The sequence below is a fragment of the Biomphalaria glabrata genome, chromosome 9 (assembly GCF_947242115.1).
Source record: "Biomphalaria glabrata chromosome 9, xgBioGlab47.1, whole genome shotgun sequence".
Lineage (NCBI taxonomy): Eukaryota > Metazoa > Mollusca > Gastropoda > Planorbidae > Biomphalaria > Biomphalaria glabrata.
This window is the reverse complement of record NC_074719.1, coordinates 17223180-17247542: the sequence shown is the minus strand read 5'-3', so window position 1 is coordinate 17247542 and position 24363 is coordinate 17223180. Positions and strand designations below refer to the sequence as shown.

At 36.0% G+C, this 24363-nt stretch overlaps 1 protein-coding gene across 3 annotated transcripts in view; it reads left to right on the top strand.

Moving 5' to 3' along the window:
* Positions 1-24363, top strand: part of LOC129928043 (14 kDa phosphohistidine phosphatase-like) — an 81327-nt gene extending 56964 nt beyond the window's left edge. For all 3 annotated transcript variants that reach the window (XM_056040030.1, XM_056040031.1, XM_056040029.1), the window contains exon 4: positions 20564-24363. In XM_056040030.1, the coding sequence (XP_055896005.1) occupies positions 20564-20659 (96 nt within the window). In that variant the 3' untranslated portion in view covers positions 20660-24363. The remainder of the gene's footprint in view (positions 1-20563) is intronic.

Here is a 24363-nt window from a genome sequence, read left to right as displayed (position 1 = left end):
TGATGTTTTTCAAACGATGTACTTTAATGCGTGTCATCGTCTCCAGAGTGGCGTAGAAATTTGTTGAATAAACTTCATGCTAGCAGGAGGGAGGTGGGGAGGTTGAAGGTGTAGTACGTGTGTACCTGTGTATTTCCAGCATTCATTCATCTTTCTTGACGAGGGGGCGGAGCTGTTCCAGAAAATAATGCCTCTCTCTCTCGTTCTCTCTCTCATTCCCTCCCTTCTCTCTGTCTCATTTCCTGTCAGAAATATTCCCCACTTTCTCTCTTTCATTTCCATTCTCGCTCTCTTTCATTTCCATTCTCGCTCTCTTTCATTTCCATTCTCGCTCTCTTTCATTTCCATTCTCGCTTTCTTTCATTCTCTGTCTTTTCTCTCCTCTCAGTCTCTCGTTCTGTCCGTCATTTTGAATTCCTCTTTCTCTCATTCTTATCCCCCGTCTCTCTTTTCACCTCTTAAATCTCAGCACATTCAACAGTGAAAGATGTAAATCAAACCAACAATCACTAATCGCTTTCTTAAAACCAAGTGAAAACCAGATCATGGTATGAGATTCCTGGCTAGTTTTTCCTTGATGTTTCAACTTCTCAAAGTTATTGATACGGCTAAGACATTCGATCCACATTCACTTAACATTCATCATACGTCTACCTGAGGTAGAATTCACAAGACTTGCATCTGTTTTTTCTCTTCCTTAGGATTGCTTGCCCTTACTAACAATTTAAATTTTGATTTGTTTTGTTGTTTAGCTCCCACACCCACCCCTTTTCAACGAAAAGCTGATTTTGTGTTGTAGTTATCAGGTTAAGATCTCGGAAACTAAACGTGCTTTTGGAAAATGTTTGTGTGCTTTCCTTTATTTGTGCCTAAAATCGATTTTATGTGTGCTTTTTGTGGTACTTTAAAAGGTTTCCTCTATTTTTTTAAATATTTTTTATTAAATTAAATAATTATTGGTATGCAAATATGCGAACGATATTTTTAAACAAAATTTTTAAAAACAAAACAAGAGTATTGCTGCACACACATAAGGATGTGATACTCTGTAGGCAATTCTGATGGAAAGGCAATACACGATCCTAAAATGGGTATTAGAGCAATGGTTGAAATCCTTGACAAAATCTGACCATCCCATTGCTATCTGAATACATATGTGTTTCACAGAAGGAGACGAGCCGAGGTAGAGATGTAAAGAGCGCAATGCAGAATGGGATACACTTTGAATCAAACATGTTACACTAAATAGTGGTACCTGTTAGTGCAATTACTGCTGATGGTCTTCAAACAGCAACCCCCCCCCCCTCCCCCCTTTTTTTTGGTTTAAAAGAAACTATTCAGGAACTATGTACTTACATATTATTTTAACCTGTAGCCTTCATAACTTGTTTTTTTATGCCACAAGTCTCTATTTAATACATAGGTTTTGTAGTTTCTCATTTCGGAAACTTTATTCTTTCGACCTACTTGCTATTTACTATCATTTTTGTTGAATTACTCGCGCCTAGAGACCCAGTCCCACTTGGTTACTCGCACTCTCTGTGCTGAACCAACAGGTAGCAAGTGCTAGGACAATTCCAACAATTTATAACAAGCCGATACAAATAATAATGGAGTTCTATGTGATGGTTACAATGGCTTTGATTTGTCTTCATATTTTCAACAGTTACCAGAGATCTTCCTGTTTTCATAAGACTCGAGGACCCAATATTCAGATTGCCTCTTTACGAAATACAAAGCTTCAAAGTTATAGTGATGTTCAAAATAGGGCAGCGGGCCGGACGTGGTTTCATTCGACCCGCTAAAACGTTGGTACAAAGTATAGAAAAATGTATCTTTACCAACGTTAGGGCTCTGACTTTTTCTCTGATGTAATGGTACCATGACAACTAAAGTCTGTAGGTTTATACAATGGGAGAGACGAAGAAACTAAAAATGGACTCGAATTTAGAATCTACGAGGTAAAGTGAATCGATCAATACTTTTTTTTTTTTGTGGAACATGATCATAAACCAACATATTTTTTTGTACAGTGTGTCTATTTTAAGCACAACTGCATATAAACGAATTATAAAACATTGACTGCGAATTAAAGACAATAAAACTACGCCTGTAGGACCGATGGGAATATTTACCAACAATGTTGCTCACATTTTAAGTAGAGCAATGAAACCAGTTTCCGACGCTTAAAAAATATAAACTTCCAATATCCCATTAAACAATGTAAGTACTAGATGTAAAAGTTTCTAATAAACTTGCTTTAGACCAATTTCATTTCGTTTTGTAAATTTTCGGTCGTGTCCCGCGACACGAGTGTCGGAAATTAAAATGGCCCACTGGTCGAATCAGGTTGGGCATCACTGGACTAAACAGATTGATGGACATCGAATTATGCTCTTCAATCAACCACTTTTTCTTCTGGATTAGAATCTTCAAGGCCTTCTTTATTTGTTCATATACTCACTCTCGCGGAACGTAAGATTCGTGTAGATTGACAGAGGGCTAACTAATGTTGTCACACTTCAAAATATCTTACTTTAAAGATGTAGGATCCATTCACTTTTACCCCCTCCCTTTTCTCCAGCTCGTTCTGTCAAACATACTTCCAGTCTTTCTGTCTTTCTATTCCTTTTATTCCTCCTCTCCTTTTTTTTTCTTCTTCAAAAACTTTTTTTTTTTTACTTTTTTCTTTTTCTTTTTTTCTTTTTTTTATTTCTTCCTTTTTTTTTGTTTTAAACTACAAAGCTACATAAATGTTACATTTCTGAAACTCATTTTTCTTGTCTACACTCACCACCACTAACAAAGAATCAAACATAAACAAACAACTATCTATTTCCTTTTGTTTAATCGCCCCCCCCCCCTTCAGATTTCATTGTGTTTGCAACGTTGTTGTTTTTTTTTTTGTCCATGAAGTCCAGCGTGTCATGTCTTCAACGTCCCAGTAACAATGCTGCAAGAGATAGGTGAAGGCTAAACGTACACTTTACAGATTTTATACTTGGTCACAGACAACAACAACACAAGATAATAAACACAGTTTTTGAAACAGAAACTTCCTAGGCGACCCCAAGTGGTCGGCCTGTGTCTGATGTTTGGTAAGCATTGCGATAATTTCAGCACAACTATCAAAAAGCCCTGAACCTATCAACAAGCACAATCCTACTTTCCTCTTTACAAAACTCCTGAACCTATCAACAAGCACAATCCTACTTTCCTCTTTACAAAACTCCTGAACCTATCAACAAGCACAATCCTACTTTCCTCTTTACAAAACTCCTGAACCTATCAACAAGCACAATCCTACTTTCCCCTTTACAAAACTCCTGAACCTATCAACAAGCGCAATCCTACTTTCCCCTTTACAAAATTATTCCTTAGAAGTTAGCTTGCCTCTCAGACTCTGTTTGAATCTCCCCAAAAGACTGTACCGCTAACATGTCCCGCCCCTTCTACGTACAGTTTCGATTGTCAGCCACAAAGTCACGTTTTGAAAATGTTCTTCAAAGCTCCTACAGTCACGTTTTGAAAATGTTCTTCAAAGCTCCTACAGTCTCGTTCTGAAAATGTTCTTCAAAGCTCCTACAGTCTCGTTCTGAAAATGTTCTTCAAAGCTCCTACAGTCTCGTTATGAAAATGTTCTTCAAAGCTCCTACAGTATCGTTCTGGAAATACTAATAGTATTGTTAATATCAGTTGCTGTTGTTGTTTGACTCACATCCTGGTTTCAATGAACATTTCATGAGTAGTTGTGTTGGGGATGTATATACTCACATCCTGGTTTCAATGAACATTTCATGAGTAATTGTGTTGGGGATGTATATACTCACATCCTGGTTTCAATGAACATTTCATGAGTAATTGAGTTGGGGATGTATATACTCACATCCTGGTTTCAATGAACATTTCATGAGTAATTGTGTTGGGGATGTATATACTCACATCCTGGTTTCAATGAACATTTCATGAGTAATTGAGTTGGAGATGTATATACTCACACATCGCTACATACAATGTTGATGTGTGGAGATCACGTGTGAAGGAAGCAGTGCTGGAAATTGTCGGGCGCGCGTGCTGAGGTTAGCTCGTGCTCCTTCTGTCATAAAGTCGGTCAGCTTGACACCTCATCAAGGTAGTTTGTCCTGCTGGGGTGGGGGGTGAGCCAGGAAACACCTTACAGGGCGCTGCACTCATCAAATCAGTTCATTTTTTTTTCTCAACCCCCCCCCCCCCCAATTTTTTGTTTTTACCTCTGACCTGATAACTTACATACTCATACAGACACACAGACACCTAAATTGCCAAGTGTCAAAAGTTACTGATCAGTGTCAGACAGATGGTGAGTTTGGGGAAAGGAATTGATAGGAGAGTCCTGTCTGGTAGTTCTGCAGGAATAAGAAATAAATGGCACATGCTTGCACATGCATGAAGTTAGTGCGCTACCTGTCTCTCTCTTTTTTCCAAAACCTTGTTTTTGTTTTGTTTTGGGATAACATGCACATCTTATTTGGAACTGTTTTTTTTCTTCTTCTGTTGTAATGGTATTTAATGTGAAAATATGTTGTTGTTTTTTTCTTTCGAGAAATTTTTTTTTTGTTTGTTAAAGAAGGACATTAATAGAATGGTGATCCATTTCAATCACATACAAATGATGATCTAACAATGATTCATTGTGAGCTGATCTAAACAGTGAGTCACTGTGAGTTCATTTCAGAATGTTTCACATGAAGTGAATCATGAACTCTAGACTAACCTCCACCGATATACGACCTAAAAGCCCTTGGTAAAACAAACTAGTGCATTTCCGTTCCACCGACGTTGATATATGCTATATATATTTAAAGTATCAAGAAAAAAGTGAATGTTGAACCTAGGTCGTCCCGCAATATCTTGCACTGTGCTCTGTCAGTTCTTCTGAGGAAAACTTATTGTATTCAAAATATTGATACACATTTTAATTCTAAAGTAATGCCTTATTTCTTGTACTTGGCAATGATATGAATTTAACTTGAGTTCCATTCTAGTGTCTCCATGTGATCAGTAAGTACTATTAGGTGTTTTAATTTTAATTAATGATCTATAATCTAGATCTTTACCTCTATTGGTGCAGTCTTCTTCCTATTTTAAAAAGTATATCCAACTCTAGTAAAGTTAAGCGCCCCCCCCTAACCCGCTCTAATTGCTTGACCATTTTGTTTGTAAGATTATTGTTACGTTCTTGTCTTTGAGTCTCTCTTTAGAGCATTGTCTATTTGTACAAAGCTCACATTAACTCACTCCGTCTGTCTGCCTGACAGGATTTCGTTTTTACACCATCTCTCTCCCACTTCCCATTCTCGAATAGAGTTGAAATTTTGCACAATTATTCATTGCCCATGACAACACATGAATCAATAAAAAAAAGTTACCAATTAGTTAATTAATCAGTGGTAATTAATTAATTGTGTTTTTTGTAATAGCAAAGAGAAAATAAATCTTGCAATATTGAGAGATATAGCAGTAATTGAACAGTTCTTTCTCTTATATAAGCTTTTTTAAAATTTAAAAAAAAAATTTCTAATGATCTATTCTATTCTTATGTCTTGGGTAGTTCACAAAATGCCATTTTCAAGTAGGACACCAACGTGGATTTAGTGTAACCTCTGGGATTGTGTTTATATGCCCTTAACATTTCTGGAGTACAGGGAAGTATTCCGATCCAGGTGCGTAGCCTTTGACACCTGTTTGACAAGTTATCAGAACAAAAAAAAAGGGATGGGGGAGAGAGAAGGAATCTGCACATCAACAAGCTCGTCTGCTGACATCCCCAAGGCTTCCAGATGTCATGGCTTTCAATGAGACCTGATATTTGTTCAGCACCTTGCTGCGACTGATTGAACCTTGCTAGATAATACAATTGTTCTCTCTAGGTTTACTTACGTTGAAATAAAACGTTACTGCTACACTACTGCATGGCCACCATAAAATTTACATTAATAAAAAGTATTTATTGTGCCAGCGTTGGTAATTATGGGGAAACTAGAAAGAGTCGCCCTCAAATTTTAGCTTGCTATTGAGAAAGATTACCCGCTCCCCCGATGAAGTTGTTCTCCTTTAGGAAGACTTAACCTTAGAATTTAATGGACGGGCCTGCCATTGAAAGAGGCTCTAAGACAAAAGACAGAGAGGAATGGAGAAAGAAGGTAGACAAATCTTGCATGATGCCCCGACGCTTCAACAGACTAAGATATAGGTAAAGGTAAAAAAAAAACACTTCAGACTGCACTATGTTGACAGAGGTGTCAGAAAAGCAAGCTAGCCATGTCATCATCCCTGAAAGCAAAACCAGCAAAACTGAGAAAAAAACAACAACTGGTTCTTGTGACACCCTAAGGAGGCGTCACCTTTACCTGTAATGCATTTTGGTGGGAATGATTTTCCCAAATAAGGCACGACAGCTAAAAAAAAACATCCATCAAGACCCTTTGTTAAGAAAATAAATATTAAGGCCTTCAATTTTATATATCATTTTACCAACCCTCGTCACTAAAATAAGACTAATGCACCTTTTGGTCATGGCCACATTCTTGTAAGCTTGCGAATCTTAGACGCTAACTGAAGAACTAGAGAGTATGATTCTTGCAATGGAATTGAGATGCTTAAAAGGATACCAGTTATCACCCAAAAAGTCCGCGTACAAATGAGGAAATTCGAAACAGGATCACAATGGCAATAGCTCCCTCCCCCTCCCGATGATCTGCTAACTCTTGTCAAAATAACGTTACCTTACTAAATCTTTATGGCCACATCACAAGGTCCTCAGGGCTTGCAAAGACCTTCCTTCAAGGAAAAGAAGAGACAGGCAGAGATGGGAAGACAACATAAAGGAATGGACAATGAAAGAGTTTCTATTTGATTCACAAGAGGAACAGAGAAAGTCAGTTGACAGTTCACGTGGATGCCCCGACGGTGAAGGTGCGATACTAGCAATGTTTCAATACACTTCGTAGAGTGAATTTCACAACATTTGTCCAATTCTGTGGCCTCCAGTTTACTACAGTAACTCTTCCTATTTGAGAAGACCTTCAGACTCTTGCGAAAAGCAGGTCCTTGGGATAAATGTAGGAACCCAATATATAACAGCTTAAACACTAGGCCTAATTGCCTTTCTTGACTAGATACTTAATGACGGCAATGACATCGTAGTCTATTTTTATCAAAGTACTAGAACATTTGTTTACCTTATAAAATGATGTATTTATGAATTAAATAAGTCATCATTTGTGTAGATCTGATTGGAATGTCTTTTATGCTCAGTCAAAGAACAACGGGACACTTCCATACGCCTAGTGACTAACTAGTAATGTAGATGTTTCTGTAGCGCCTCATGATAAACGGAGGCTCTGAGCCTTCTTGTTTTCTTACCTTTCTTTGTTTGTGCTCCAGGTGTGAACATTTCACCTGACTGAAAACTCCTGCACTGGCCCAGTAGATAGAATACTGTTTCCTGTCTACCAGGAAACAGGAACGGGGAAGAATACATTTCCTCCCAAGGTTCCCAACATTGCGAAAACAAAAACTGTCTATAAATTGAAATCGGATTTGCACATTTCCTAAACAAAACTTGTGGCTACAACATCTTTATTTGCTCCACGGGATTTGTTTTTAGCTAGAGATGAGAACGATCTTAAAGTTAAACAAAAAAAAAAGTTGATGTTTATGTCATAAAATAACGCCAGTTGCAGGTCTAAACAAAAAAGTCAACGCGATAAAATCTCAGTGTCTGAAGATAGTTAGCTGTTGGCATGTAGATGCAGATAGATCACATTTTGAAGCTTTCAAAGATGTCCATATCAAAGAGAACATTTCCTATCGATCTTGATCATCTTTGTTTGAAAATATTTCTTTGAGATATTCAATGTATTGTTCGATGCTGTCTACTTTGCCCTGCATTGGACAGAATGAATTTTTAAAATTGGTTTGTGTTGATTCCTCTAGAAACGCCCATACAAAAGATAATTTTCAGTTCAATTTTTTATTCCGTCTCCAATCCCAATCTATGCTTAGTCTGTTGAACTGTTGCGACACCATACAAAATATGTTGACTGTCTTTCTCCATTCATCTCTGTTTTTTTGTCTTGGATAGAATTTCTTTCATTTGCTTTCTCTGTCTGCCCCTTTCTCTTTTTCCTGGTACTGTTCCCTGATGGAAGGGCTTTGAGGACTTTGTGATATGGCCATAGAGTTTTAGTTTGCGTTTTTGACAGTAGTTAGCAGGTCATCGTGGGGTCCTATTGCATTTGCTGTATTAATCACGTTTTTAATCTTTTTTATTTGTGATGCGGTCTGTGTAAGTGATACTCTAGATCTGCAGTCAGCGCCCAAGATTGTGGCCGTTACCAATATGCGCATCAGTCTGATTTTTAGTGTCCAGGGCTATACCTTCCAGATTGTTTTTAGTCTCACATTTTTAGAATATTGGTTTTTGCAGTTGATTATTATTATTATAATTATTGTTAATTATAATAAATCCCCACTGAGATGTATCTACCTATTTCAGGCAATAGTGAGTCCAAAACGAATGTTTGTCTCGTTGCTTTATTAATGTTTTAGTTTAGGTTTTAGCTAGGTTTCTTTTTTCTTCCCATCTCGTTGTATTTGCATTCTGAGAATCCTGTTTCTGCGAGTGATAGAGTTTTGAAAAGCTTCTTTGAATGTTTAATTAGAAGACACTTGTGTGTCTCAAGATTGCTGAATAGTGTTCACTATGACATTATAATGCTCCTAGCATGTCTCAGAAGAACTAGACAATGATAGTCGCTCTCAAACAGAACGGACTGGGTATCTAAATCGGCCCGGGCATTACCATATAAACCGGCCCACAAATGGCATGTCATATATATTCGGTGTGTGTGGGGGGGAATTTTCACCCCACTACACAATTTATATATATACATATATATATACATATATATATATATATATATATATATATATATATATATATATATATTAGTGTGTGTAGGTTCTATATGTAATTAATCTTCATTACATTCTGATCTTTCGGTCTTTCAAAGGTTTTTCTACCCTAGAATACTCTCTTCCTATAATTTGTGGAAAGACAGTACACCGTCAAAGAGCAGCTAGTTAGTCCGGGGGAGCGCTGTGAGCTCACCCCAGTGGGGTCCGGGACGAAGCCCCGGAACCACGCATTATTTTCGTTATTTTAAGCTTTAAAAAATTAATATTCTGAGGTATCTACAGTGCAATTAGCCTGCTACTCTTCCGCTAAAAAAATTCAAAAACCAAATCTGCTATTCAATGGAGTCCATCGACTGGTAGAAAATGGTAAAAATGCTTTAGTTTTTGTATTGGAGGGGGAAGGGAAACCACAAAAACCCTTTTGGCTAAGCTCATGAAATTTGGAAACTGTAGTTTTCTTACGTTGGCTGAGGCAAGTGATTGTTTGAAGACCCTCCCCTCCCGGCTACGGCCATGTGTTATAGTATAGGTGTAAGCCTAATTCTCTACAAAATATATAAAGTTTGATAACGCATCGAAAACTGAATGTATGCATTCGTAGGATTACATAATGTATTCTATTTAAACATGTTCGTAGTCTGAAAACTATAAAAAATACAATAGCCGCCTAATGAGTTTGAAGCTTTTTGGTATTACATATAGATTACAGACGTTTCTTCAAAAAATAAGATTGTTACGTCTTACGCATTTCATGTGTCAATCTAGTCATGCATATTGATCTGTGACTTAACATATGCTAAATCATTGGTTTTCCTGGCTGACTCAGGCAACCCATTCCATTAAAAGATAAGAGAAAGAAGAACGGTTAGAGAGGCACTTACTTAATGTAAAAAGCTGTTGCTTCCTCCTAGTACATTCTCAAAAACGCGATTTGTGTATGAATATACCATGACCCATTATTTAAAATATAAATCTCCTTTCATTAAATATCGGATGTGACAGCGCTATATAAATTATTGTAATAATTTTCATCATTAATGACTTCATACTAAACATAAGTTTCCGATTAGTTATAATAGGATAAAAATTGATTGAGATGTAGATTTATTTTTTAATTAAATATTTTTTTTGTAAGCCTTAAGTGTAGTATTTTTAGATCTACGTTATTAAAAATAAACAAAAATAAAGTAACTTTTTCTTTTAAAATCGCAGAAAGTAAAGCTTTATACCCATATTGAGCTGGGAATATATTGGGCGGTTTGCAATTTCGCGGCTGTGTGTATGTGTTAAAGTTAATTTCTATTAAGTATTGTTAAAGAGCTAATTGTCTTTTTTTTTTCTGCATTATATCAATGTTATCTAACTTTACCTATCTCAATCCCTCTTTTTGGTTAAATTTCATTGGAACCATTAAAAGACGGGGGAGGGAAGGAGCAAAAAAAAAAATGGGAGTGCCATCAAAGGCCCATGCCGACCAGCAAAATTATTAGGCCAAATACAGCCTCGAAGACATCAAAGCAGTCCATGCCGCTCGTGCATAGCAGAAAGTACGGTCCAACGTTTTACAAATGATAATAGGTACAGTGTATAGTGTATTTTTTTTTATATTCTTGTTGAATTTCAAGCAAAATTAATTGTAATAAGAATTTTAAAAAAATAACAACAAGAAAACGTTTTCGGGCATTTGTATCTTGCTGCTTTCAATTTTTTTTAAAAGTTGTCTGCATTGAAATTTTTTTCTTTGGTCGCTACCAGACCGGGCCATTTGGTACCGGCCCACCGGGCATTTGCCCGTTTGCCCATATAGCCAGTCCGCCCCTGCTCTAAACGTTGTTGTCGAGGTGTCTGTCGCTTAACTTGGACGTCGTGCGGGGATGCTTCATTGCAATTTACACAAACTTATTTTACAAAAAAAGCGTATTTACTGTTACCTTGTTTAAAGACCAACCTTGGTTGCCGCTGATCTAAGATCTAATTATTTCTTTATAATGAAAACGGAAAAAGGGGGGGGGGGCTCGAAACGTTTCTTGTGACCAATTTCCTTGTATACACTGATGATGAGTACATTAAACCTGCTTACCCAACCACCCAGCACCCTCTCGCTTTCATATCTTAAGTAGGGTTTTATTGGGGTAAAAAGAAAAGATAACTCCGCCAGCGGTCGTTGAGTGAAGCTATTTAGGTAAAGTTGTCGTCCCTGTCAGTAAATACATCTTCACCCTATGGCCCAGAAGAGCTGACGTTTTTTTTTCTCTCTCCTTCCATTTTTTTATGTAGTTAACGCAGTGCCTCCACTAATTGATTCTTAATTAGAACTTGCCTCGAGGGCGTGCCTAAGACTAGAGAGGAGGAGGAGGCTGCGATGAAGTGGAGTTGTTTTATAGGAATTCAACAAAGATGATTACTGAGCAGGCTAAGCCAGGTGGAGAGAGAGAGAGAGAGAGAAAAACTTGAGGTGAATAGAATTTAGTACACTAGGGGCTTGGATGTGAGTTTGATGCGAAGAGTGTTTTGTCTTAGAGTGAGTACGAAACCAATCTGACCATTGGTCTTGCTTGTCTAGTCGCTTCTAAACCGCAAAAAGAATGGACAAATGCTGGTTGAATGCAAACATTTTGGCCACACACCTGCGCGTCTACTTGACCTGTACACTGCATGGTATCCAAATGAAGCCACTTTTGTGTAATAAAAGTCGATCTGAATTTTAAAATGTATATTTGTGTGTATGTGTGTGTCTGCATTCCTTAGCAAGATGAATCAACATTCCACACTTTTATCTTCACACTGGGGGATATTCCTTCTTCCTTTGTAACTGGATGTACAGACTGTACACAGTGAACGTACACAATGAATGAACACAACGTATATATGCTCAGGATGTATTTAAACAATACAATGTACAGCAGTGGCCACAATGTACACATCTCGTGTTGTTCTGCTGAGCGAAGAGCTGGTCTAGGTGTAGTCGATAAGTTTTTAATGGTTCCACAAAAGTGTTCAAGTGTTATAATTTTGTGATTTTTTTTTCTTCACTTTTTTTTTCAATAATGGAGGATTAATTGACCTAGGAGATATGCTTAGGACACATCTGTGGTGGCTATTGTAATGCAACCCAAACCCTCTTGAATTGAACATGGCATCTGAAAAGAAAAACATGACCATACCAGTATTATGTGTTGGCATATGTACAGTATTTATACTAACTGAGAACAGCTACATATGTACCAGTATTTATACTAACTGAGAACAGCTACATATGTACCAGTATTTATACTAACTGAGAACAGCTACATATGTACCAGTATTTATACTAACTGAGAACAGCTACATATGTACCAGTATTTATACTAACTGAGAACAGCTACATATGTACCAGTATTTATACTGACTGAGAACAGCTACATATGTACCAGTATTTATACTAACTGAGAACAGCTACATATGTACCAGTATTTATACTGACTGACAACAGCTACATATGTACCAGTATTTATACTAACTGAGAACAGCTACATATGTACCAGTATTTATACTAACTGAGAACAGCTACATATGTACCAGTATTTATACTGACTGAGAACAGCTACATATGTACCAGTATTTATACTAACTGAGAACAGCTACATATGTACCAGTATTTATACTAACTGAGAACAGCTACATATGTACCAGTATTTATACTGACTGAGAACAGCTACATATGTACCAGTATTTATCTTATCTTATCTTATATAATACAGACGTTACTTCAAAAAAGAAGATGATTACGTCCTACGCGTCATGCATTTAGTCATGCATATTAACCAATGACTTAAATTCTGCCAAGTCACTGGTTTTCCTGGCTAGCTCAGGCAACCCATTCCATGCTCTAATAGCACTAGGGAAGAAGGAGTATTTGTACAAATTTGTCCTAGCATATGGGACGAGGAATGTGCCTTTATCTTTGTGTCTTTCAGAGTATTTTATTAAATTTTGTTTTTGTATTTGAAGATTATGGTTCAGTGTTTTATGTATGATTGCTACTTTACTGTTGAGCCTTCTGTCCTGAAGGCTTTCTAAATTTAGTGATTTTACTAAAGGTGTTACTCTAGTCAAATGTGAATATTCGTTTGTTATGAATCGCACTGCTCTATTTTGTGTCTGTTCTAGTTTCTTAATGTTTTCTTGAGTTGAGGGGTCCCAGACGGAGGATGCATATTCTATTATTGGCCTAACCAAAGTTAAATAACATTTTAGTTTTATGTTCTTATTTGATTTATAGAAATTTCTTTTAATAAATCCTAATGCTTTGTTTGATTTTTTTGTAGTTTCATCAATATGTGGATTCCATGACAGTTTTTCATTTATTATAACACCTAGGTATTTTGCGTTTTTAGTCTGTGTTACTGGTTTGCCATGAATAAGATAAGTGGAATTAATTTGTTTTAGTTTTTTTGTTACTCTTAACAACTGACATTTTTCTGGGTGGAAAGACATGCTCCAATTTGATTCCCATTTCTGTAATTCATCTAATTCTCTTTGTAAAATATCTGTGTCTTGTGTTGTTTTTATTGTTCTATATATTATGCAATCGTCTGCAAATAATCTGACTTTTGTTCCTGAACTAATGCAATTTGGTAAATCATTTATGTAAATTAAAAATAGTAGTGGACCCAAGGCTGTTCCTTGAGGTACACCTGAGTTTACTGTTATCGGTGTTGATTTAGAGCCATTTATTATTACAGTTTGTTCTCTCCCTATCAGAAAGTCCTTAATCCACTGATGCAGTGGACCATTAATGCCGAAATATTTTAATTTTTTAAGCAAACTATGGTGGTGAACTTTGTCAAAAGCCTTAGAAAAATCTAGTAAGATAGCATCTATTTGTTCACTATTATCTAAACCTTTTGAAAAATCATCAATTAGTCCTATTAGTTGTGTTTCACATGATCTATATTTCCTAAAGCCATGTTGGTATGGTGTGAGGACATTTTGTTTGTCTAAGTGGTTTATGATGTTGCTACATATTATGTGTTCTAGGATTTTACATGTGATGCTGGTAAGTGATACTGGTCTGTAGTTTCCTGGGTCAGATTTTTCTCCTTTTTTAAATAGGGGGGTGACATTAGCTTCTTTCCAGTCCTTTGGTACTCTGCCCTGGTTAAGTGAAGCCTGAAAGAGTATTTTGAACACTGGGGCTAACTCATTACTTAGTTCTTTGAGTAATCTAGCTGGAATACCATCAGGTCCAGAAGCTTTATTTGGTTTGGTGTTGGCTAATAGTTTTTGAATTCCATTTTCTTGTACTACTATATCTTATTTATACTAACTGAGAACAGCTAGCACTATCATCGCTCCTCGTGGTGTGGTGCCTTCAGTGATAGTTTCAGGCTACGAGGTAGAGAGAAAGTCAGAAAACAAAGAAAACCCTTGGACTCTCCAGCCATCTTCGAATACCTCGAAAAAAAATGTGCTTATTTATAGCACAAAGAAAGAGTTTTATATACAAAATATATTTAGTCAAGTAAATGAGTCCTACTTAGAATACTATCAATACTGCATGTAGGTTGAACCATAACGCATAGATTGCACTAGTTCTGGGTGTTACTATATGTGTGTGTGTGTGTCGTCTTACACTTTGGGTTTAGTTGACTACGTCGTATTTCAACGAGATGAATTTGTCATGAATGACGTGCCCAAGTCAACAGGTAGCCGGCATTGCGAGATACATGAAAAGAATGTCTTATCTATTGCATTCTCTCTCTCTCTCTCTCTCTCTCTCTCCACTTATTCTCCCTCTTTCTTTTCAAAACCAATGCAACATATGTTTGAGATAGTTGGTTATCATCCCGAGATTACACTGGAATGCACAGATCTGCGGGGGTGGGGTTGGGGGAGGGGAGGGTTAGAGGTGCTCTCAAAGACAGCAGTGTAATTATTCTCATCTGTGGCTTGAAAAAGTGAGACCCCTTTAAAGTGGATCGAGCAACATTTTGATTGGTCATTGATGGAATTCACGTGTGCTTATTGTCTAATAGTTCCACCATGATCTATTTATAGTGATCTTACTTTGTACCCCAATCCTTGCAAGCCAATTTAAAATTTTGTTTGGCTTTATCAAAGAAGTCTTCTCTCAATCCGAGGAGAGATTCCACAGACCAATAGAATTCTTGGGTTTGGTGTCAGATTATGTTGTTGCTTTTGAAGCAGTTGTTGGTTTGATGCCTTTTCAAGATCATTCTTTGAAGTAGATCGTTGTTTTTTTTAATTTTTTTTTTAACCAGGCTCTTATTAATCTAAGAGATAGAGTACAGGGAAAATAATTTGTGTGTTCTTCTTAGAAAAGAATGTTAGGAATGATCTAAAAGAGGTGATTATGTTTACTAATAACATAATGAAACACATTAATGAAAGTGGTCATTACACTTTGCAGAAGATAAAACGAAACGAATGTTTTTCTCTGTCTGTTAGTTTAAATTATTCAGAAACAGAAATGTTCTTATGCATCTGGCAATAAGCTCTGATTTTTTAAAAATAAAAAATGGTCTTATTATCATTGAGTAAAAGAACAATTTCTGTTCATCTTTGATCCAATAAGAAATAGTGTGCATGCTTCAGTTTCAAACATTTAATACATTGCTTGAAATTTTTGTCTTTGATTTTCTCCACTGAAAACTTTGTTTCTTTTTTAACCCAGTGCGAATAAGTAACTTAACACCACCGCCACCCTTTCCCCCCAAAGAAAAGCGCTCACACGCACACACAGCCCCCAGACTGAAGTAAGAAAATGTTTATGTTTGCTGGTTCTTTGAACTATGAAATCCCTCGACTCCCGGGAGAACAATCTGAAGAAGTCACTGTGTTTTTCCTAAGGTCCCATCTCTCTGAGAGAGGAAGATCTCCATGCCTTACCCTGGACGGTGAACACTGAAAAGGGATACATCCTTTGTTCTCGTTGAATACTAAACAATCATTACTAGCGCTCAGGCAGCAAGAAAGTTGGATTGGAATGAAGGAAGCTTTTTTTTTTTTACAAAGCTTATTTCAACTCACTTTGTCTGTCTGGCTAAAAGTCTGTACACGTTATTTCTCTGACACCGAATCTCGGATCAAGCTGAAATTGTGCAGTTATATCTTTTACCTGACAACACAAGAATCAATTTTAAAAATTAACAAATTTTTAAAATTTATATTGGTAATAAATTATTTTGTTTGGTATCTCAAACAAGGGAAAGAAATTGTACTTGACTGAAGTGGTGGTATAAGCTGAATTATTTCCCATTATAGGTCGAAATAGAAACAATAGATAACTATACAATCTTCCATGCTCATAGGCTCTTCGCTACGGCTTGAAAAAACTGAGAAGGCTTAAGCCCACAAGTTCGAATTCTGGCCATTCTTTTTTTTTAAATAGATTTAAAAAGTGATCACGCAAATACCCCGTCCTTCCTCCCCTTACCCTTTTCCAACCCGTCCAGACAAGTGACAGGATCATAGCGTAGAGAGAAAGCTATTAGCATGAAATTTCGCTAAACAAAAACAATTGGTAAAAACTGTTTCTAATCGCACAGATTTATTGTTGTTAGTCTAGATCTATTACAAATGTAATGACATGACTGATCCAAACTAATTGATATACTTAATGTACCGGTAAGTTTTATTTTTCTTTAAAGTATTTTTTTAAAATTTTGCTTGTTTCCCTTCTTGTTTCTCCACGGAATGAGCTTCAGTGTTTCTCATAATGTTGGTAGAAGTCCATTTTTGGGTGGTGGGTGGGGTGATGTTTGGTCTGCTCAATATAATCTCACTCCCCCCCCCCCTCTCCATTATATTGGTCATTAAATAATTTGTTTCTTGGTGTTATTACTGTGATCTCAAAAGGATAAGACAAGGTTCAACTAGCTGTGAGCTAAATGTAAACAAAATCAACCGTCCATCGAGCCCCAGTTGTTGGTGATTACTTTAGATAGGAGGGTAAAAATGGGGGCTGGGATGGGAATGCGTTGCCTCACTTAGCCAGTTTTAATCAAAATTCAGAACAGCACAGGAACCAGCGGTGATCAACTTTCATCTGACGTCTCTCTTCTGTCAGGTCTGTGTCATGGACATCTTTCAGAAGCGGAACTTTCGTCTCAGATGATGAATTAGAAAGTACAACTTTTAGAGAGAAGATAACCGAAATGGTCTTTATGGGCAAGTTTGAGGCCAGACCCAAACAGTTCTATACCTTGAACCTGAGGCCTATCTAGAACCTCTTTCCTGATCTCATACTGCTGTTAGTGTTGCTTTTTTCACTGTTTTTTTTTTCCTGACGATTTTTTTTTCTTTCTCCAGTTTTTTTTTTGTTCTTATCTATTTCAACACAAGCCACTCCCTCTCTCTCTCTGTCTCTCTCTCTGTGAACAAGGCATAGCTGTAGTTTATTTCCTAGCCAGAATTACCTTTAGCCCTGAAGATCTGATGGTGAAACAATGCTTAGAATTCATTCACACCTCTTTATCTTTCTTTACCTCTCCCCTCCCCTCACGGCCCACATTTTTTCTCCCATTCTTTTTACATTGTATCTCTTCACACCTACTTGCATCAGCAGAGAAGTTTACAAACTATAAAATAAAGTAATGCATTGACACTCGGGAAGAGAAAGTCTCTATTTCATTATTCCCCTACGAAGCTCACTCTTAACTAGTATCTCTATGGCACTGGCGGATCCAGGGGGGGGGGGCGGTAGGGGCGATCGCCCCCCCCCCCCCACTCGGCCGACCCCCCCCCCCCCCCAAAGGGGGGGGGCGTACGAATTTTAGTATAGATTTCACACAATTTGTATACGAATTTATTACTTATGTTAATAATATATACTAATTATTTATATTTCAACCTATTTTTAGATTATTTCGCTCCCCCCCTTCTAGTATTTTGGCCGATTTGGTAGGGTCGGGAGGGGGCGATGGCATCAATCCGCCCCCCCCCCCACCATAAACTTTTGAGTGGGGGGGGCGGTCCTATTTATTTCTAGAAATCACAGCTTGGTAACAGAATCAATTAAATATCTATATGATTAAAACTTTTTATTGGTATTCCAAATGAACTTTATATTATGTCGTTCATCTTTGGCCGATTGGAAGGGGAGGAGCGAATACCTCTACTGCCCTTCCAATCTAAACCCTTTGAGTGGGGGGGGGGGGCGGTCCTACTTTTATGGAGAAATCATAGTATGTGTACAAAATTAGTCGAATATCTATATAATATAAAGAGGTGGAAGTGCGATACATGCAATCACCACCACCCCCATCGGACAAACCAATACTTTTTCTTTTTGTATAGTAAGAAATTACAAAATTTAAAAAATCTGTCACAAATATAATTTATATATGCTATAAAGTAAATTCTTATATCGAGTCGCCCAACCCTTATTCTTTAATGCAAAATGAAATCAATAGCAGAAATTATAAAAAGGAGCGAGGATTAATCGTTTTCATTTTACCGCCCTTGCCCTTTCCAGACATAGTTTGTGTAATTTCACATGAATTTATCATAACTATTTTAAGAAAGACTTTGCTTTGGAAAAGTTATAATTCAAACGAAATTTTTTAATATAACAGTCACGGTTGAGATGAGTTCAAAAGCCAGATAATCTTTTCCTAGTCGACTTTTCCAACCTTTACTCTATCTCATATTTTTCTAGTTAAATAAATTTAGGACTATAACTCACAATTTATGCTTGAATTCTATTGAATATTATTAATCGAATTTTTTTTCGGCAACGATACTCAAAGCCTTAATCTAAATATGTGGGGTATCTTATCTTTTCAAAGAACAAATCAGTTGTATTTCCAATGTATTAAGGGACTATAAATTCATAATAGAATATTTTTCCACATTATTGAAAAGGTCCTTTATAATAGAATGAATAATGAGCTGTAGGTCAGGAGAATCCGTTACTGCAGTGAAGAATGCAGGAAAACGCTTTTGGCGTCGGGGCTTCGCCCCAAACCCCCTATAAATAATGAGCTGTAGATGTCAGGAGAATGCGTTTCTGCAGTGAAAAGTGCAAGAAAACGCTTTTGGCGTCGGGGCGTAGCCCCGAACCCCCTATAAATAATGAGCTGTAGATGTCAGGAGAATGCGTTTCTGCAGTGAAAAATGCAGGAAAACGCTTTTGGCGTCGGGGCTTCGCCCCAAACCCCCTATAAATAATGAGCTGTAGATGTCAGGAGAATGCGTTTCTGCAGTGAAAAGTGCAAGAAAACGCTTTTGGCGTCGGGGCGTAGCCCCGAACCCCCTATAAATAATGAGCTGTAGATGTCAGGAGAATGCGTTTCTGCCGTGAAAAGTGCAAGAAAACGCTTTTGGCGTCGGGGCGTAGCCCCAAACCCCACTGAGGAAGCTTACAGTGCTCTACCAGACCCCCAAGCTTGCAAGAGAAAGGCCTCAACATGACTGTTGAGAAACAGTCTTATATTATTCTCATATATGGAATATATACATATACATATATATATATATATATATATATATATATATATATATATATATATATATGCTGTACGCACGTTTATGCATAGGGTTAGGGTTTACTGGGCGTTAGGGTTAGGGTTTGGAAAAAAATCGCCCCCCCCCCCCACTCCAAAGTTCTGGATCCGCCAGTGCTCTATGGACTAGAAAGACGTAGAAAAAATTCCATTATGGGAACTGAGATCATTTCAGCATTTTAAGTCGTATTTCCACCTTTAAGTTACAAAAAGAGTCCTAACCCTAACCTATTAATATCTGCTTCACAATGATATTCATAAATTTTGTGATTAAGAAAATTATATACATATAGTTGTTATGATTGTTTAAAACATATAGTAATGATTATTTAAAAATATATTTGTTATGATTATTTGAAACATATAGTTGTTATGATTATGTGAATCATAGTTGTTATGATTATGTGAAACATATAGTTGTTTTGATTATTTAAGACATGTAGTAGCAATGACTATTTGAAACATAGTTGAAAACTAAACTTATACTCTTACTTTAATAACATCCTTGAGGAAAGAAAGGGGGTGGGAATTCTTGAGAGATAATGTATCATAAACCATACATGTTTACCTACATCTCACTGCTCAAATCATACCTTTTCAAAATAACATGAAAAATATATATAGTTTTCTTTTTAATCAGATGTTCCACTATAACCATAATTTGGGTCATAATATATAGCTGTTGAGATTAGGCAGATATGACCAAGATATTTTGGTAGTTTAGAAATCAGTTCTAATAGGTTTGTGATTAGTAGAGCAGATATCAGATTCACCCTATTTGACTGGTACATCATTCCTCTTCTAATTGTAGCTCTTTCCCTCTCGTTTACTAGTCCATGCAAATTTCAATCAAATAGTTTTTTACCTCCCTTGTATGAGAGACTTAATACTACCTACCATCATCCTACCACACCAACAGTTTTTTTTTTCTTGAAATATTGTTAGTACATTTCCATCATCTTTAACTGCCAGTATAGTTTATAAAGCATAATGATCAGCTAGTGTTGTAACTTGCCATCACATTTTTTCTTCAAAAAAAAATCTTTAAATAAAAATTTTCATACAATTTTTCCTTTGTTTCTTTTTCATGTTAGCAATATGGCCAGGCTGACCATTCCATCACTCACTCTCTGCTGCTGAGGAAATACAAGGACTATGACCAGATTACATGGAGCAATGAAGGTTACTAGACCTGGCTGTGGGGTGCTTGGAAGGACTAGGGGGCGCTTCTGTTATGTGGGTCATCCAGTATGGTTGTTGATGCGATAGACTTGATGGTCGAGTGCTGGTCACACACGTTTGGACATAGGACAGTAGGAGCAGCTGGCTCTGTGATTGAGGATGGTCCAGAAACTACGTCTCTATCCAAGTTGTATGTTGTCTTGTTACTGGTTGGAATGTCTGATTGTTACGTCATTTGTTATATTGTTTCTTTTTGATGAATCCAATTTTTTTATTAGCCTACAATGACCTTAGATACACTACTTCCTTATAAACCTATTGAATAATAATGTTTAACTATTTAAAAAAAAACACTTTTTTCCCAATTAATTAATTTTATTTATTGGCGCATCTTACAAAGACCTCCTTTAATTGTATTTAGGCTGAAATCAGCTTGCCTTATTTTTTTTTATTAATTAGTTATATTTTTTTAAAGTACATGTAATTGTTAGGCTAATTAATCTCATGGTCTCTGGCAGCATAGAATTAGTTGTTGTTTTTTTTCTCTAAGAAAACCCCAATCTAAATTTCTTTCTTGGCAATAAAAAATGCTAAATATCTTTTGTTGTTGTTGTTGCTTTGAACATAATGAGAAACAAATGTGTAGTCTGTTGAAAAGGAAATAGATTCTAATTGTTCAATTTGCTTAGACGTTCAGTTGGCAGATGTAAAATTGTTATTCATTATCTTCATGGTGTACCTGATTAGTTCAATTTACTGCTTCTTGTTGTCTGGAGCAGGAGGCTTGATTTTCTATTTGTATCTATTCAAGTAGTAAATGTGTGCATTTATATATTAGTGGCATTAGTAACAGGTATACTAGACTGTGTTTTTTCTTTGTGAAATTAGATTTATATTTTTTTCCATGTCAGATTTTTTGGTCATACAAGCTTATGCGGTTTCTACCAGTGTATCTTATAAGGAATATGAAAGGATGGTTAAAATTATTGGAATATCATAATACTACCAAACATTAACATAATTGCTAAGCAGATATATCAGCAAGTCTTTGTTTATGCATTTCCTGTAATTTTAATGATGAATTATTAAATGTAAGTATTTTTTGTGAGATAAATAAGAAGCCATTGGATATAATTCTTTCATGCTATATTGAAAAAAAATATTTTTAAATAATAAAAAGAAAGTTTTTAAATAATAATAAAAAAAAAGGTTTTATTATTTTTATTTTTTTCTTTCCCTACAAATCATCCTGTATTATTAGAATAAATAGAATAGATTTGATAAACATGATCATTTAGAGCCTTTTAACTTCAATATAAATTTAAACTATCAGATGGCAGGATTACCACATTACCTGTAGACTATCTATGGGTCCACTTAGGTGTCAGCGGAAAAAATATACTCACATCTCTGTGTATCCTTTATCATGAAAAGTGACAGTTAATGACATAAATTGGGAGAGGGGGGAGTTATCTTTTTAATGAAACACCAAAAGCAAATAATTATTTATGTATTAACACAAACATTTCTGAATTTAAAAACTGCTCTTACTCTGTCAGTTTCATTTGAAGTGATACATGTAGGTGTGACAAGGCCCCAGTTAGCTACTCTTGTATATTTTTATTTGTAACTTTAGTAAATGCTGTAAAAAATTAACATATCTTAGGCTAGAAAAGAGAATTGGTCTAAGATATTTTGTATTAAAGATATTTGGATGTGAGATTCCATAGCTTGACTCTGCACAGCTCTGAATGCCCGATTAACAGCAAGACAAACAGGTCATGTTGTTGCTTCTAGAAATGCTGATTTTATTCTCGGTTTAATACTTTTTGCATACCTAGCCTTGCATTACATATTATATACCACACTCATTACTTGTCTTTGTTTAAATAGAACTCACCCACCCCCCTTTGCCAAAAAAATAATTGTTAAAAGCACACTTCCACTTTAACCATTGAATTAGAAAGCAGTTATTTTCCTTGAAGACCAAGTTAATATCAAATTCAGCTGAGATTTAATCATTAGATAATTGTTGATGTCTGTGAAATACATGGCTCTAATATGACTTTTATGTGCCTTTTAGTCATGTATTATACACCTTTCATATTCAAGTTGTGGGTTTGGTATCAAGTGATGAAACAAATATTTAAAATGTAGGGGTAAACAGGTGCTTGACCTAATTAAAGGGTTCCCTTTCAATAATGTGTAATTTAAAAAATGCCAAAAACACCTTTTTAATAATATTGTGCATAAGGTGTAATGCTTTGTCCCTTCACCTACCTTGAAAGGTCTGTTAGTTCAATTTCACTCCCTGATAAACTCTCTTCTCCTTTGTGTTGTGCTGATTTAGCTGGTATTGTATTGGTGACTTCAATTAGTATTACAGTTGCCTCAGTATTGAATGAAATTTGATTAGAAAAACCATGTTCACTTGTACTTTTATTATTTTCAAGATGATAGTCTCCAATAAAATATTTGTTGACTAGTTGTAAAGTTTTTGAGTTTCATGTGTTCTTTGTTTTATTTGTCTCCATTCTAGTCTTGGGTTGGAATCCTGGTAAAGACAGGGATTTAGAATTTCAGGTTTTCTAAGGAAGCTCCTGAAACATACACTCACATCAGTAACTGACATACACTGAGTTAAGGTGGTTAGTCACTGTGCTGTCAATCTTGTTAACCTTTAGGCCTCAGTAATAGATGAGCTTTACATCGTCTGCTCCATAAATTGCAAGGTTTGAAGGAGGTACTTTAATTTTGAACTTACTGCTGTACTATGATCTTATCTTGGTGTCCCATATATGTGTAGCTCTAGCTCTAGACTGTGCCTTTGTATTCTGGCTTTATTGATCACTTAAATACTGCCTTGTTGGTGAGAATTTAGACCAGGGACTGATCACTATTTAATGTAGTGTTGATGACTGTATAAATATTTCTGTACATACGCACAAAGATTCTGTTAGTTTATAGTTTGTATTTACAACTTTTTTTTTTTTTTTCCTCCTCTACTGGTGGTAGATCTTTGAATTACTTGTTTATTAAACACTGAGGCTTGTAGTTCATGAGATTTATTAGTGACATCAAATAGAATATCAGTGTCCTTTGTTGTTATTTTCTGATCAAATGTCCATTCTCATTATATTGAATATCTTAAGACCTAGATTCAAATTGATTGAGCTGGAGTATTTGGTACTGTACATGTAAAATACAGCTTAGTAGGATAATGTTCCATTTTATATCAATAGAACAGGGGAAGTAATCATGGACCTGTTCCACAGAGCAAGGGAAGTAATCTTTGACCTGCTCCTTTGCTAATTTGACTTTCATCTTAATTTTATCATTCTATTCCCCTTTTACCTGTAAGAGAAAATTTGGGTACCATTGCTGACTCTTTGATAACTAAGTTCTGATACTAACCTGGACCTAGGTATGCATTATTTAATATTAGTGTTAATTTTGTACTTTATATGCTGAAGTCCAACTTTTGTTTTTTTTTAAGACCAGTATTTAATCATGTTCATATCTGGAACTGTTACGGTAGCCTCTGTCATTGTGTTCTTATGCAGGTTCATTTTATTGTGTCATTTTTGTTATCTCAAGTAAGTACTTATGTTTTAATAGTTTATTTTGAGTACAAACTCTAATATTTAAATAGAAAAAAAAATTTGGATTTTGTCATTAGTGATATTACAATAAAAACATAATCAAATAAACA